Source organism: Pieris brassicae, chromosome 12 (assembly GCF_905147105.1).
Source record: "Pieris brassicae chromosome 12, ilPieBrab1.1, whole genome shotgun sequence".
Lineage (NCBI taxonomy): Eukaryota > Metazoa > Arthropoda > Insecta > Lepidoptera > Pieridae > Pieris > Pieris brassicae.
This window is the reverse complement of record NC_059676.1, coordinates 3,297,793-3,315,062: the sequence shown is the minus strand read 5'-3', so window position 1 is coordinate 3,315,062 and position 17,270 is coordinate 3,297,793. Positions and strand designations below refer to the sequence as shown.

General features: G+C 33.6%; 1 protein-coding gene across 4 annotated transcripts; it reads right to left on the bottom strand.

Annotated features, from left to right (window-relative positions):
• Positions 1 to 690: 690 nt before the first annotated feature.
• On the bottom strand, positions 691 to 16,703 carry LOC123716968 (ubiquitin carboxyl-terminal hydrolase 7). 4 transcript variants are annotated; one of them, XM_045672695.1, is made up of 23 exons: positions 16,296 to 16,703; positions 16,093 to 16,219; positions 14,714 to 14,850; positions 14,142 to 14,473; positions 13,592 to 13,755; positions 13,071 to 13,188; positions 12,540 to 12,681; positions 11,594 to 11,768; positions 10,398 to 10,590; positions 9,678 to 9,831; positions 8,976 to 9,112; positions 8,302 to 8,398; positions 7,915 to 8,151; positions 7,290 to 7,563; positions 6,114 to 6,205; positions 5,306 to 5,463; positions 4,930 to 5,037; positions 4,562 to 4,724; positions 4,105 to 4,226; positions 3,540 to 3,675; positions 3,007 to 3,165; positions 2,323 to 2,416; positions 691 to 2,027 (listed from the first exon to the last, which is right to left on the bottom strand). In XM_045672695.1, the coding sequence occupies exons 2-23, from the start codon at positions 16,166 to 16,168 to the stop codon at positions 1,912 to 1,914; spliced, it is 3,384 nt and encodes a 1,127-aa protein (XP_045528651.1). In that variant the 5' UTR covers positions 16,169 to 16,219; positions 16,296 to 16,703; the 3' UTR covers positions 691 to 1,911. The 4 variants fall into 4 exon arrangements, with proteins under 4 accessions (XP_045528651.1, XP_045528653.1, XP_045528652.1 ...); XM_045672697.1 differs by having other exon boundaries at positions 691 to 2,012; XM_045672696.1 differs by having other exon boundaries at positions 5,306 to 5,451.
• Positions 16,704 to 17,270: the final 567 nt, after the last annotated feature.

The following is a 17,270-nucleotide window of genomic DNA, read 5'->3' as shown; positions in this document are numbered from 1 at the left end:
TATTTACGCTCTTGGTTTATTAGAGTTCGCATATTTGGACGCAAGTGGGTAAATGTTAAAGTGTTTCAAGATGTGGTGAGGAGCATCGTCTAATGTATGCTGCAACAAAAAAATTGCAAAACAAAAAGACTTGTAGTTTTTGTCAGTTCTTACTAAATATTTTTTTTAATAGAAAAATAAAATTATTAACAGTATAATATAATAATGTTTTTAGGTTATTTATAAACATTATAATGTAGCTGTAATTCTAAATTTTTATCGTCCATTTCCAGATCTGAACCCGTCGTACTTTTTCGTTTTGTACTTGTAAAACATAAAAACACTCAAATCTTTGTTTCATGAACGTGGAATATTACTAATACATTACCCTTAAGCTTACTTCTTTATGATTTTCACCATGTCCATAAAATCAGTCACACCTTCAGCCTGTGGTCATAGGGATTGTAGGGATGGATTATAGACACACTTTTGTGTATGTAAAATTTATTAAGTGATAACATTTGTATGAGCTGGAGCGTATAACTTAAATATTTTATGTCCTAGTACATCACACAGAGACATTTGTATATTTCATTCATCTTTATTTAGTTGCAACCAACCAACGCGAAACAATTCTTGTATAATGGAAATCGAACCTAGGACTCCGGCCACATGTAACTAACATTAAAGGTAACGTGAAAATAAACCAGATTAAACAAATATAGGATTATATTCAGAGAAACGTTGAAAAGTGTTCAAGCTGTCAAGTGTACAGACTGTCAAATGCCGAAACGTTTAAAATGATAATAATCCCATTTCCCCATATTGGGCAAGTTATCTACATCTATTTCTATACCAAACCTTGTTAATATAAGCGCATGGAACGCCATTAATCGTAAAATAAACGAAAGGGTATAAGTATCATTTCGAAAACGTCTAAGGCATCTTTACGAAAACTTATTGTATCTTCATAATTTATTACATCATATATATACATAATTTCGTCATAAACGTAACATATCTCGGGCGCGTCGAATACTCTACATTAAAATGACATTACGCGAGACATTTATGATAACCCTCTGTTTTACACGCTTAGTCTCGGCTTCGACTCCCGTCAAAGTATCATTTGACATACGGAGGTCATAGTTCGCGCGTCTAAGATCCTTCATACATTACGCCTTTTATTTTTCTCAGGCTTCGAGCTTAAGAAGTCTAATTTATGAAATACTGGTTAAATTGACGTAAAACACCCCCGCTGTATATAGATTAGACTCCTTTTGCAATTTACACAATGGCTAAAACAAATTTTATACACGGAAATTCGACAAAACCATAAAGCGAAAGTATAACGTATCAATGAAAAATAACTTCAGCACGATGTTAGAAAATTTGTTAATTATCACCTAAAATAGATATACATTCATTTTTTAAACAAAATCATCTTATAAAACCGAAAAATGTAGTAAAACTCAAACAGACAAATCGCCCGAGCAAATATTGGCTCGGCATTGGCCGAATGGAGTGCTTCATTAAACAAACAGCAAATTAAGAATCCAAGTTCAGAGGCCACATTATGATATCAATGGAGACGTTAAGCGAACACATACGCCCGCGATCAAACGAACACATCTAAGAGAAATTGTGAATAAAATCATTTTTCTACAGCTTACACTAATTCCTAGTTGAAACTATAGATAAAGTTAGAAATCGTGTCCGTCTGATCGCAAGCTATTTCTATTCATATTAAATCGGTGCATAGCGGTAATTAGTAAAATCGCGTTTCAAATAAATAAAACCAAAATAAATAAAATTCCCTCCGTGTAAAGGCAATGCGAATGCGTTCACGTACATGTACGTATACGCTCGGGATTCAAAATTCTAGACTCTATGGATATATTCCTCGTGAGAGATAAGAGTACGCCCATTAAATCAATTGTAGATCTTAATGGCTTTCTCGAGGTAGTTGACCCGCGAACGTTTTGGCGTCTTATTGATGTGCTCAAGGCCGAGCCAGGGCCGTCCCGAGGAGTCTGGAAGCGACAGGTCTGTATTATGTTTGAGTATTAGTTCTAAGTGGGGTTGGGAAGGCTGGTAAAACTTAATTAGGACCACATTTATATCGCCAAGATGCATTTTTATAGAGACGCTTTATATGGGCCAACAATAGTACCTACATATATATATTAAGTATGATGGAATTGAAAATCAAGTATCTTTAAGAAAAACCAATCTGAATTCTGTATACAAATAATAAAAGCATCAAAAGCATACATAATCTAAATAAACTTGGCGCAAATAAAATAGTGGTCAAACGGAAGTGGAAAAGTGTGTGATACTCACTTGCATTACTACTTGGCCTGAAGTCGAATATGTTCACTACAGCTCCTTCGCTTATGTAATTAGCTCTGGCGTTCACAATGATTGCGAAGTTGAACTGAAAAAGATATATCAGATTATATTGTTTGATGTCATCCGCATAGCAATGAATGTTGCTCAGTTGCATCATATCATTGATATGCAGAAGAAATAGGGTCGGTTATAGGACACAGCCTTGTGGGACCCCAGCTTTTACAGGTTTATGGTCGGAACATGCCACGTCGATGACGACCTTGATGCTCCGATCAGCGAGAAAGCTGGAAATCCAGTCGCATAATTTCTCGGGGAGCCCATCGGCTGGAAGCTTCGAGAGCAGTGCTCTGTGCCACACCCGATCGAAGGCTTTCGCTATGTCCAAACGAACCGCCTCTCCCCCTTGGACTAAATTGCCTCTACCCACGTATGTGTAATGTATACAAGGATAATATATGATTGGGTCATATATCTAAAAAAAAATATTTCGTAAACGCGTATATAGATTTGTTAGATGGTTGTGATGTGATCAAGTGAGTCAAGACTTCGAATATGAGGGCAATATTTTCATAGTAATTAAACTCGCGGTAATTAATAAATTTTAAATTGTATCTACTACAAAACTTATTTTATATTTGCAAATATCTGTGCTGCATCGTCTACAAACAGTTCTACCTTCTCCCACTCCTTGTCAGGTATGTCCAGCTTCTTCTGCATGCGGTCTTTGACAGCTTGGAAGGGCTCGTGGTGTTTGATGCGCGTGTAGAACGGAATCCCAAACGTAGCGTACACCTGCTTGTAGAAATGCGCGCATGGGACGAGCATTTCATCATCCTGGAACATAATATATATTAAATACATGAAAAAAAATAAAAAAGATTAATAGAAAACACTTTTTAAACGGATTAAAACTATGTATTATTATTATAAACTTTAAAAATATAACTTTTATTTACATAATTTGAAATTTAAATTTTTCCGACGGTTTACGTGCTTTACAGCGTGCGTGGTCACGGCGAAATTAAATCACGGTAAAATTATGTAAATTATTATATGTTTATAATAATAATACATAGCTTCAATCCGTTTAAAAAGTGTTTTCTTAATGTGTAAAAGCCATGTCAACAAAAGACAAGATTAATAGAATTTAATTCTGTAGCTGATCTTTATCCATACTTTTTTGATTATGTGTATGAATATATAGATACCTGTAAATCTAGCTCATCCTGCGGGATCTCTTCTATCCGGTAAAGTCTGGGAGGTGACATTGTCACTTGGTCTAATGTTAGCTCAGGATCCGGCCCTGGCAACACCTTGTGACACGACACTTCGACGATTCGTAATCTATTGGAACAAAAAAAAATTTCCAAATTTTATATACATCTCTATTAGTTTCTGACAGCCATCTCATATTTTTCCGTTTAATCCGAAATCAGTTAACGGAGCTGTTCAAGCTGTTTTATTCCAATCCGTATGTGCTAAACAATATTGTTTAGCCGGAAATCGAAGACATACTTATATGCGTTTTAAGTAAGATAGAAAATCAACTTTCATAACACACTAGCGGCCTGACCCGGCATCGCATGGAAATTTTTAAAATGTTTAGGAAATAAACCCTATGTAACATTCTTAAGAAAATAGTTATTTAAATCGGTACAATAGTCTTTAAATTTATTCATTACACAGAGAAATATCATCCTTTCTCTATAATATTCTACTATTTTGTAGACATATACAGATATTGCAATACATTTTTATAATCAAATAGTATACCTTCCAGATCCTTCCGGTGACATTTCTACGACCTTAGCTGCCTCTTCTAATATATCCGAGACTTTGCCGCCTTTATTGGGATATAAAATTAATTCTTTATCTTCTTTATAATTAGGACCAATCTGAAACGAAAATATTATTTTTATACATAGATAAGATTTCTATAGAAATTTACAACACAATCTCCTTTTTAAACTCCGTTATTTATTTATTTTATATTTATCTAATTGATGAAAAGGGACATATACTAAACGACTTTAGATAGATCCTTACAGAATTTTATCCGGTTGCAAAATTCATAAGTGTATAATTTCACTAAAAAAAACTGATAGCCAGCATACTCGGTTATTCGAACAAAATATTCATTCCAGGTTAGTAAAGTAACAATGGACATAGAAACAGTCAGTTAGTCTGATGCCCCAGGCAAGCGTTAAAACAAACGTTTAAAACTATTTACCCATAAACATTTAAATTGTTTCTTGTTATCCAATTCGTTCACTTTAATAGATAAAATCTGGTAGAACAATTTCTTAGGGCACTTTGGTTTGCAGTAGACAAGCAAGTCCTTCAATATTCCGTCGTACGAGTACCGCAAGGGCAGACCGGGTGTGTCCTTGTAACTGAAAAAAATTGAAATATGCAGGCTATATTAAATGTTTACAAATATCTTCAACTTGGGAATTACATCTGGTATTTTGAAAACAGCAGTTGTTCGATCAGACAATTCGATTAAAAAAGAAATCGTAAATAAATTTTAAAACGAGTTATTGAATTTTTGCTTAAAATTAAATGAGGTTAGTTGCAAAATAATAAAGAAAAATATACTTTTGGCACTTGAAGAACTGTATTAGGTAGGGATCAACGTTGAGCCGCTGTCCCACAGCGCGGGCCATTTGGTCATACCGCATTTGCATCGACAGCTCCATAGTAAATCTGAAATTCATACACGTCATTTTAGTAGATCTTATTTATTTTGGGTTTTGTTCTCACTAAGTGCGTGCATAATTCTATGCAATAATTTTGATTAGATTTAGACAATCTAGCACTGCACTACCTAACATATGTGTATGTATGTTTGTCTATAACATTTTTTTAATAAAGATAATTTAACTTTATAAAAGATTATATATTACGTTATGGTCATCCACGCATAAACCTACATATTATAGATATAGATACTTGACAATGGCGTCTCACTCACCCGGGATCGTTGGGCACCGTCTTGTCCACGAACTGTACCTCCACCTTGTAGAAGATGTACTTGAAGTAGTCCTGGCAGGTAGGCAGCTCCAGCTCCTCGTGGCGGCTGTCCGCTCGCTCGAACACGATGATGTCGCCGTCCATCAGCTCGTCCAATACCTGGCCGCGTGCACACGACTCAACCCGAGCGGGTAGGGCGAGCCCGACCCGCTCGTGGTGCTTATTACCATATGACCCACGCCCCTCGATGGGGCAGAGACATTTGTGAAACAATTTTGTTTAAATCGAACCTACCACCTAATTTAGCCATGTTTAACTTGTTTTTGACCCCGATGGGGCATGGGCCGGACAAACGTGCCTTCTGAGCCTAACCGATTGTTTTTCCAATTTTTAACCTACGACTTCACAATGACTATTACCTTTAGTAACTAATACCTGCAGTAAAAATTAGTTATCAAAAATAGATTTAAGGTATATAAATCATTAATAATTTAAAGTTTTATTCGTCTTTCTAAAGTGATTTTAATGATGCTATTAACTAGTTAATGCTGCAATCATACTAATTTAAAATAAATGCAATACCATACCTCAACCATCTAGCAGCTTGTAGATTGTTATTAAAAAAAACTAATTCATAATTAATGTACTAATAATTGAATTACAATCAATAATAAATATTATTCTCCAACGGAATAAGTACTTTGCTACTGAGAGCTACTCAAAACACTCTCACAATTAAGTTTAAAACTCTAATTATTGGTACCTTACGTCTAAAAAGGATCTGACAGGGAAAAACTGATAAATAATACCTTTTCGAGAGGGTCATTGTAATTGTTGATTTTCTCCACAAAGTCAGGTTTAATTTCTTCATACAAAACTAGGGGTGTGTCTGGAGGGAAACCTGTAAAATAATAAATTTATAGTGAAATCTAAAACAGCTAAGTTGTTTGGATTAATTAACATCAAAGCATTCAATTTTCTAGGTCAAACTTAGAAACCTTCCTTCGTGAAAGTTAGAAGAATTATTATATAGGTATATCGTATCTGTGTATCAAACACAGAACTCCAATGTTATGTCCAACTTGAATTGGTTTCAAATTAAAATAACAATCGTTGCACTATTTAATCATGCTTAAGGGGGCCACTACACGGGCAACACATTCAAACGCTTACATAAAAAGAATTTAATGCATGCCTGAAAAATGTATATCTCAGCAATATTTCTGCAACAGTATATGGCTCATTTTATCATTACACGGTCTACATACATAAGCTAGTACGTATAACCAAAATAAACAGAAACAAACAAACGAACATGGCACTCGTGGAATCGTGACAAACTTGACGTAGCGTCAAAAAGAGGCGCACTTAGACCGTTATCGAAAATATCATCATTACGAGTATAGCGGAATCCGTAATGAGTCCGTTCCGCTCGCAGTGGAAGGCAGGCATTAAGCGAGAATATTACAGTATTTTCGATTGCAAAGCGATCGTACCGGCCATACAGCTGGGAAACTATGCATTCATCGGACATACAAAACATATTTGGCAATATATCCCGGCATACTAAAAATATTTCCGAGTATTGCATAGTTTAGTCGTAAATGCTGGTTGATGCTATCAGCCACACCCTTGCAGCTACATTTTCGTGAAAAAATGGCCCGTCTAAAAGCGCCTTTTAGTTTTTATTGTCCGTTGAGTGATCTAACAAAATTTATATTATATTTGTTAGTGCCTAAGTAGTTAGTTAATATTTGTATCTTTATCATGTAACGTTGGTTTTCCTAATTAATTTATGTTTGCTTTTGTTTCGTTTGCAACTTTTTTTCATTTATCGTGCATTCTTGCCGATTTAGGGCTGTGACTCTAAATTGATGGTTTTTATAAATTAATAAATATCAATAACTAGTGACGTCATATTACCATTTAGGCACACAATCACATATGCTACAAAATACCTTTGTGTAGGGACCCATAAATCTTACCTGCTCTCTTATTGAGTATTGGTATGAGATCAGCCGGTTTGCTTGCGATAGGCAAGTAATGATGTCCGCAATAATGGATCCGCTTCTGCTTCGGGTCGTAGTACTTGAAGAACAACACTACGTCATTGTCCTTATCGAAGGGGGGTAATGTGGCGAAGCCAGAATCCGGAGCGAGCATCTCGAGGAAGATATTCCATGGATTAATGTTCTCCGATATATCTGCTATTGTCTTGTTCTGGTCGTTGATTACGTCCAGGCATGTCGGTCTGCACGTCTGTAAGAGTACATATTTCAGTCAAAGTCAAAAATCATATATTCACATAGGTAACACAATGTACACTTATGAACGTCAAAAAAAGAAATATACATTTACTGCCAGTTCTCAAATCAAGGGCGTAGAACGGTGGAACTGGCAATAAATCAGTAATAAGAGAATCGATTTTTATACGCGATTTGATTTCATATATATTAACATATATAAAACTAGTCTAGTACAAGTAATGGATGTAACTTAGATAGGATGTTTTTAAAATGTTGGAGATAAGCAAATAATCTTTTATATGAGACAAGTATAACAAGTCGGTAAAGTCAATTTATAAGTAACGATATTATTTACCCCACTCACCTGGTTAGAACGTGCGCTAAACGGCCAAGGGCGCAAATGTTTCTGTGGGTAGCGGAAGTTCTCTGCCAACGTCTCCATAAGTTCTGCGACGGTCGCCTGCTTCCTCACTCGGAACACCCTGAAGTGTGCCCTTTCGGGATCATAGAGGTCGTTTCCTTGGTGACCATCAAACTCCTCTTCCAGTACCACATTCACGTTCATATAGAGATGGGCCTCATTGCGCTCTTTACGGCGAATCTGTTAAACGTAAACATTGAGTAAAGTAGCATGTCTTTAGACAGCCACATGAGGCTGATCTACTTAACGGTAATGGTTCATGAAATATATGCAGAAAATATATGAAATATATATAAAGATTAATAAAATTATTAGACAACAAATACTTACAGTTTCAATTCTCTTTTCTTCGGCTAATCTTTCGCTGAGTTCAGTAGGAATATCAGCCTGTGTTACTTCTTGGAGCACTGTCTTTAATTGTGAATCACTGTAATAAAATGACATATGTCAAACCAGTAAATTAACAACATTGACAGGTCAGCATTCTAGTTGGATCAGTATGGGTAACAAGGTAACAAGGCGAAATATTATATACCCTTTAGCGTTTCTCATTACGGAGCGCTCATTGCTCATTGCATTTGTGTCCTTTTGTAAAACGTTAGGACGCGGGGCGGGGACTGAATTACGCGTTTTTGATAATATTATTTTCTACTTTGCAGTACTTTACACCATTATGTGGTGTAAAGTAGTGCAAAGTAGTCGTAAGTTTTAGGTTTAAAGAGTCACTGGAGTTTCATTAGGGGGGTTTCATAAAACTCCCTCCAAAAGTTCTACTACTAAATCTCCAAAAATTGCGTGACGTAATACTTGAACACTCCCTTATATCCAATATGCAACATAAATCCATTTTTTCCCAAACACGCGTTCAAAATCACTTTACATTATTCTGGCCTCCCGCATATGATTAACGCACATTGTAATTTTACAAGTGAAACAGTAATGTAAAGGCATAGAAGGAAAAAGTTCCTCTTATTAAAAACCCTTTCAAAACAACAAACACTCACCGAATATACACCAACATGTAGGCATTAGTGCAGTGTCTCACGGTGAGAGCCATATCCTCATCATGACCGCCGTAATTGTATTCGATTGCCTCTTGCTTCGTGCATCGAGATACCACGTCGTCGTCGAATTTACACCACTAAAACAAATTCGTATTAACAAAATATTTAATTCATAATTTTTTTTGATTCTTATTAAACATGTGTCTTCTCTTGAAAAATAATTTTTAATCATCTTTTAAGGACAAGCTTTTATACTTAGAGCTAAGTATAATATTCAGAGTCGAGACATAGCATTAAAAACACTCCTGTAAGTCAAACTCTTATCGGACTTAATCATAGTTAGTTGGAGTTTAGACAGAATCTTAAACAATAATGAGAGCAATAGATATAAATATATTTAACATAAAATATATATATTTATATAAAAAATATTTTTCAAGCCTTATAATGCATCTTACGGAATAATGTTAACTTCCTTACTAACTTTTTACCTAAAAACAAATATGGGAAAAAAGTCTACATTGCTATTCTAGACTTGTGTATATCGGCATAGCCCTCTTAACTTTGCAACCCTACAAGGACTTTCTTAAAGATTACTATTTATAAGTAAGATTTTTACTATTAATAGGAAAATGATTAATTTTTGTGAAATTAATTCATAGTAATGCTCAGAAAGGTTTATTACATGAATGAATTGTTTACCTTGCCATCTCCTTTGGGATTGATAAAGACAACATAGTGCCCCCCGTGATTGTCTCCTGAATGTACCAATACTGCGTGTAGGGTGTAATCAGCTGGTGTTTCGGGCTTCTCTTGTAGGTATGCATCTAAGTTGATGTGCTCGTAGAATTCAAACCTATAATGAAATTCTGGTTTAAATAGTGCTAACTAGTAACTAGCCGCTGTGGTCTCGTGGTCTGCGGCAGAATGACCAGTGCTGTGGAACAACTCAGCATAATGCTGAGCCAGGGCCAATTACAACCACAGCAAACAGGCATTACACAATTAAACCTTTTTCTTTAAAAAAAATTGTTATCTCTCAATTATTATTCTTTTTTTATTATTGTTATTTTATGTGTATCTGTGTGTGTGTGTTTTGTTAGTAATAAATTTTATGTCTGTGTCTCTAATACTGCCAAAGGATGACTCATTTAATGAAGTTAAATGCAGATTACATTTTGTGGCCTAACATGTTTTTTAACTGACTCAGATAAAAAACATGTTAAGCCACACCCTAGTTTTCGATTACTAACTGTATACTATATTAATTATAATATATAATATCTTGGATTATACAGTATAACTATACACACCTCTGAGTGCCTTAAACTATATTTTTTTACTCAATAAATAAAAAATAATACAAAAATTTCCGTTCTACAAATCTTAAGGATGTTTCATTAAAATTAATTTGACACATACCTGTCATTAAACTTGACAGAGCTGTCAGTGATGGGGTCATATTGGAACCTCATGAGGTGTAAATGCAGTACGGGGGGGAAAGTCGCGAATATCACACCCTTCTCTGCCTCTTGAAGCCCATGCTCTCCAGCATCATACTTATTCTCACCATCCAGCGTCTCCGTGTTTATGTAATCTTTGAATGATTCGTAAACTGCAAGTTTAAAATAATTAAAATTTCTGTACCTTAAATATTGGCGTTTACCTTGAATCATTATGTTGATATAATCTTAAAGAAATATTTTAAAATAAAGTTGTATTAAAACTTAATCACTCTAAAAAAATTTTATAGTATCGTAAAGGGCCTTTGTCTATTTAAGCGCGACGGAATGCGAGTCGAATAAAATGTCAAACATATTAATATTACAAATAAAACAAATACAATTTTTTGCTATACCATAAGTACAGTAACAGCTCCTTATTCGCGGTTCCTTCCGAAAAAAAAATGCGACGCAATTCGCGGCTAAAGATTTCTTTATTCGCGCATCTAATCAGTACACTTTGAGAATAATGTAGGTAACATAATAATCCTGATATGAATGCTGGAAGAAATTTGTCATAGCAAAATGCATCGTAAACATAAATTAATCATTGGAAAAATTGAAGTCACAAAAGTGTGGCCTGCTCTGACTGAGGAAAATGACGAAGAACATTTGCAAATTCAAACTTTGTCTGCAAACTTGCGAAATTGCGAATGGAATAAGATGGGTTTGAACAGAAAGATTTAAGTGACATTCAGGAATTGCTTGAATGAAGATTTGACTGAAACCGACTTGGAGGAAATAATAATTTCACAGCCCATTGAATAAGAGGCTTTTACAAGCATTGGAAACGGGACATTTAATTTGAAAAATCTTAGTGAAGAACGGCAAATTAGCTTGGTGATTTCTTTATGAAAATTGATTGGTATGGAACAAATCTTATTTTTAAGAGGCAAATTGCAAATACCACTGCTGAGTATCAGTCTGAATTGAAGGAGCTCATAAAATTGTTCAAGCCCGAAGATAATCAATATGGTCAAAAACTTCAACTATATAACTTAACTGATTTTTTTTAATATTAGTTTTTGTCACCTAGGAACATATACTCCTATATAAATTACCTACATACATGGAACAGATAATATTTATATACTAAAAAAAATACTCAAAACTCACTGTTCTTTTTTCCCTTAATATTCAATTGAATGTCATAGAAGGTCTCAACTCTTGTACTGGACACATTAACATTCTTGCATTTAATGTATGAGCTCATTTTGCCCTCAAACAATCTCGGTACTGTGCCCTCTACGCAGGTACCCTTCATTTTGCTTTCCAGCTTGTCGAGTAATACCTGAAATTATTTTTACTTTAAGGAATATTGATTGCTAAAAAGGTTTAAACAAACTAACACAAATGTCACATTTATGTGAATTAAGATAAGTGACCAATCTGCTTTTAAAAAAATCAAATCTTAATTATATACAAAATCCTTCTCGTACATTCAGATTTTTGCAGAGTGTGTATAAATAAATTATATTCAATGCATTGCCCATAGGAAATTTCTATTTTATACTCTCATTGGATTTTTCTTTGTTTCCTTCTTGGATTTTACAGTATCCACACCATTTCTCTTGCTTACTCTACCTCATCAGTGCATTGGCAAAAGTTTATTGTGTCTTGATCTTGTCCGCAATCCATGCTCATGTCTTTTTCGGTTGTCAATGTATTATTATATATAGGCTATTAAGTGATTTAAGTATGTATGTTATTTACATTTATACTGAACAAGATTTAACTGTTTTTACAATTTACGCAACATTATTGGGGTCATCGCTGACAATGGCCAAAATGTTCTGATGTGTAAGCACCGAGTACACTGGTCAAAGCGAGAATTCGCACATCGGCACTTCACGAAATTGAAAAACGTATTACAATTTCTACTACTCTAAAAAATTACGTAAAACCAGATTCGTAATCTGCGTATTAAACGGATCACTCAGCCAAATAATTCAAGTATTTTAAATTTCATATAAGAACATATACACTCTCTACAGAGTAAGATAATAGAGGATGACTTGCAAAAGATTATCTATAAATTCGAAGTAATAAACTGTTCAATTACCCTCAAGAATTCCTGCACATCATGCTGCATAAAAGAATCGAGTGTCTCCCAGCCAAAGCTCTTTGTCAGTTTCTTGGTTCCAACTGGTTTATCAGAGAATTGCAGCTCATAGAAAACTCGCTGGAGGGCTAATGCAACAGATCTGAAAATTATAAAAAAAATACTGAAATGCTAATCCTACTTTTAAAACCCTTACGACTCAATGGTCTAATCCTATAGTTAGCGATTCCTGACAAAACAATAAATGATACTAGGTAGAAGGCATATGGAGATTGTTTTTTTTTTTTGTTTCATAGAGCTCCAATTAAACTGGAGGTAGCAAAAAACTGATCTTACCCAAATTATTAAAAAAACTAAATATATGATAAGACATATTGGTTTCACATATGTAGGACTGTGTAAACTGCACATTAACAGTTAACACTTTAATTCTTCAATACTAAAGCTTGTTTTAACATGTACAAATTCTAGAAAATCTTCTACATGCATTATCTAATTTAAGTACATAAAGAACCAATTTATAATACATACCTAGTACTATCATCAGACTCTGTTGGCATTTTGTAAACAGCTTTTCGCAATTGGTTAGTAAAGTAAAGTGTTTGTAACAGGGAGTTCATATAGCAGGTCGCACCCTGATTTTTCAATCCTGAAATTAGTTATTATTCATTATGTAATTATCCTATAGAAGAAATAATGTTTTCTTCACTTATGTTTAATAACTGATAAATATTATTTAAAACAAATTTGCTCTCAACAGATTATTTATCTAATGTCAGATCAGATAGTACAAAAAAATCTATTATCATTTATTACATATATTGAAACAACAAAGACAATTTTTATGGTACAGTTTGAAAATTTGTAGGTTTAAACTATGCTGTCTGTAAAAACACTCACATTAATGTTCAATTTAAAATATATTTACAGTGTGATAACTAAATGTGTCATTGATTGAGAAATCTATTTAAATTAAGTTCATCAGTTCTCTATACTTAAAAACTAACTAACTAAGAAAAATGTAGTATTCATTTTAAAATACTAGATCTTACCAACATATCCAGTGTGTTTCTTAGAGTCCCAAGAGACACCATGTGGTGCCTCAGCACTGACATGGACCTCTAAAGTAATTGTATCATCTTTTATATAGCCTTTTTCGCCATCTAAGACATCATTCCAGGACATGAAGTGAGAGAATCCCCAATCGTTCTCTTTACTGAAATATTTACATTAACAATTTAATTTTATGGTACTGTAAAAGGCAGATAAATATTGATGTCTATATCATTTATCATTAGCCTTATATAGCTCAGAATATAACACATTGTTTCATCAATACTTCACAATAATGTTCTGGCTTTTGTTCATTTGAGCTTTACAACTTTTAGCATGTTATTAGCAGTACTTAACTATTTGAAAATATTATATTTTATAAGAATAGCTAGAAAATTAATGTTTCACTATTTAAAAACCAAATTGAAATTATGACCCTGCTTGCTTTCAAAGATTCCTATTATTTTAAACTACTTATTCATTTGATTTCCCTATGTCTTCAGATTATTTGGTATATATAGCAATATATTAAATAAATGTATAACTAACCTATAAAATAAATGCTGGATCTTTCTGTGAAAAGGTTCAGTGTCAGGTTTATGAGAGATGAGCCTTAACTCAGCCATAGCAAAGCAAGACCAGCTAGATGACTCACTCTCTCCATTACACTGCAAGAAGAATCCGAGGGACTTCTGTTGTTGTTTATCAGGTGATGGAGCCTGTCTTGGCATTACCATTATCTTCCATGGTAAATTACGAACATAGCAGGGTGGTGATAACACTGAATCCTTGATAGTTTTAAAGTTATGTACTGTGAAGCGAAACGTTGCTTCTGATCTTGCTTCATCATCTTCCATTTCAGCATCAACACATGCCAGTTGCTTAATAAAATTCAAAAAAATTTATATTATTATTTAAAACTATTATTGCTATTAATGATTACAAACATGATCATAAAACACTGGTCAGAGGAGAAAAAAACTACATCTTTCCAGTTTTAAATCATTTTACATAAAATATGTTTATTTAAGTCATGTCTTGACTTTCTTAAATAGTGAACAACTTTGAGGGAGCTGTTGTTTAGCTAGGAAATTGTTAAATAAACAAAGTTTTATATTCACAGGCATTTCAGAAGTCTCTTGGTTTTTCATAACATCAGACATCACCACACCTCCATTGGGGGTAATACGGCCTCTCATCAAATCGTCTTCCCAAGTTTTTTCCCAAGTCTTTTCAGTAGCAGTTTCTACAGTCTCCACTGTAATTTAGAATTAATTGTTTAGGAACCATGATGAAATCTTAAAGAAAAATAAATATTAAATATTTACTTATTATTTCACTGAACAATCACTAATAGTGACACATGGATTTTGGCAAGATTCATATGACAGTAATAACAACATAAATGGCCATCAATAAACAGAAAAATAAATTGAATCCTTCAACCATAATTCAGAGATTTAGGAAATATAGATAAAACTAAACTTTCAACTTCAAGATTAAAAAAACAATGTATAATTAGTTAGATAATTTCTGTGTTGTAATCTTTCTATACATTAAAAACCCATGTTCTTCCTCTTAATCAATATAATGTAAAATGTATTGAGGCCAAAATGGCAGGACCATACTGCTTCATACCTACATTATTTAAATTTATAAAACTGACAAATGTATGAAATTCTAGTAAGGTATTGGTTAAATCAATAGTTGCAGAAAACATTGCACTATTTTATTTGATATATGAAATGAGTCATGATTCTTGTTTAAATTACAAAATTCCTCACATTTATCAAATCAATCTATAAATAAAAGCAAATCTAATTTAAAACTTGTGAAAATGTTTTATTAGAAGTTAGTACAGACATTGAGCTTTATTTAGTAAAGAAAAATGATATTTTAAAATATTAATTACCCTTATTATTAAATAATTTTTAAACCTATAGCTGTAGGTATGTGCTAGCATAAACAAACTACTTTTCAAATATTCATGTCATGTTTCCATTATGTATAAATTTAGTATTGTATAATAATCGACAGCCACTACAGCTTTCAACTTATCCTATAATCCTTTCAAATATCTAAGCAATAAAAATGTCTACATTTCATATATTGCATTTTTATTCTCAAAGTTAGTGTAAACAAATACAATAAATGATAATAAAAATTACTACCAAACAAAGGATTCTAATTATAGCCTACAACACCTTGCACTTTCTTATTTTAGGTATTACACCATCTATACTCTTCTTAATAGGGTAAAAATAAAACTGTCATTTAAATACCTGACCAATACAATATTGAGGTTATGTAAAGGTTTGAAATAATCAATAACAAAAGTGATTATATCAACACTATTTCTGCCCTTGTGAAAAATTAAACAGAATAGAATCCACAGGACCGAACTATAAACACTGACAATCATATGATTTGATCAAGGTAACCTAGTGTTGGTAATGTCAAATGAATTTCTGTTTGAGAAAAATAATTGTAGGTGACTGACCTTCTTGTGTTTCCATCTCTTCAACCTTTACATTAGGGTCGTGCTGCTGCCTGTCGGGTGCAGACGTGTGATTCATGTTAGCCGGGCGCGCCACCGGGGACTCTCGCCCACAACTCTTCGTTATTGCCTAAATACATAAAATCCTCACTATGTTAAACAGCCCATAGGTATTTTTCACGCACAGAAATTGCGACTTCACCTACCTTTAACACTCGGGGATCGTTCCCTTTAGACTTATGAAAAATTCGATGAACGAACTTCAAAGAACCTTTCTCATCGGCAGGAGCACTTTGCGCATCCGAATTTTTTATTTTCTTTGAAGGCAAGATGTTAATTTTAAAAGAGTGTTTACTAGCGGCGCGGCCGATGTCTGCAATTTTCAACACAAGGGCTCGATGGCAGTATGCTAATAGCACATTCCTAATTTAATAAGCATTGCCAGATTATTTGTTCACGTTAGCTCACAATGAAGAAAAAAATTCGACAGTCGTACAATACACATAGAAGTGGTTTCTTGAAAATAAACAAAATGGTGGATGTCTAATTTAATTTCCAGCTTCAAATGTGTGGCCCGGTTTGATCGACGAATGCACCATTTTATCATTCTCTCACATTCACTGTAGTGTTGTGCCAAAATATAGATAGTGCAAATTAACGGTTTCTATAACCGGTTGTTCAAATTTAAATACGAATTTAAAAAAAACAAAACAGAGCTAGCTAAAATAAGATTAAACAATAATACTTTAAAATAAAATACAACATAATTTAAAATATTACAATACAATTTATATTTATTCACTGTGGAACATAAATAGCTCACTAATTCTGTGTCCGCGGTAAAGTGAACGTTATCATAATGGAATCAATCTCCTTCGTGCCGTATCCATCTACGCGCCACTGGCGAAGTACCTTGTGACCATTTGGCACAAATAAAAGCCATAAACAAGAATTGAATTGAATCATAATGGAAATATAGCAATTTTCATATGGCAACAAAAAAAAATGTCATCTGTCAACTGAAATTTCGAGGGATTGTTTTTAGTTTGGTTTCAAAGTTCCTTTAAAACGTGGTGAAAATGTCGAAGAAACTTCGATCGCAAGCAAGAATTATTTTTTCAATGTAAACAATGTTGATAAATCAAACAATACTTGATGAACAAGGTGCAGAACAAACACAA

Excerpts from the sequence above, each read along its gene's own strand:
- LOC123716968 (XM_045672695.1), bottom strand. The coding sequence starts at position 16,168 with ATGAATCACACGTCTGCACCCGACAGGCAGCAGCACGACCCTAATGTA. Across the intron at positions 8,152-8,301 it reads AAGAAAAGAGAATTGAAACT|ATTCGCCGTAAAGAGCGCAA; the intron begins GTAAGTATTTGT and ends TACGTTTAACAG. Across the intron at positions 5,038-5,305 it reads ACGGTGCCCAACGATCCCGG|ATTTACTATGGAGCTGTCGA; the intron begins GTGAGTGAGACG and ends TATGAATTTCAG.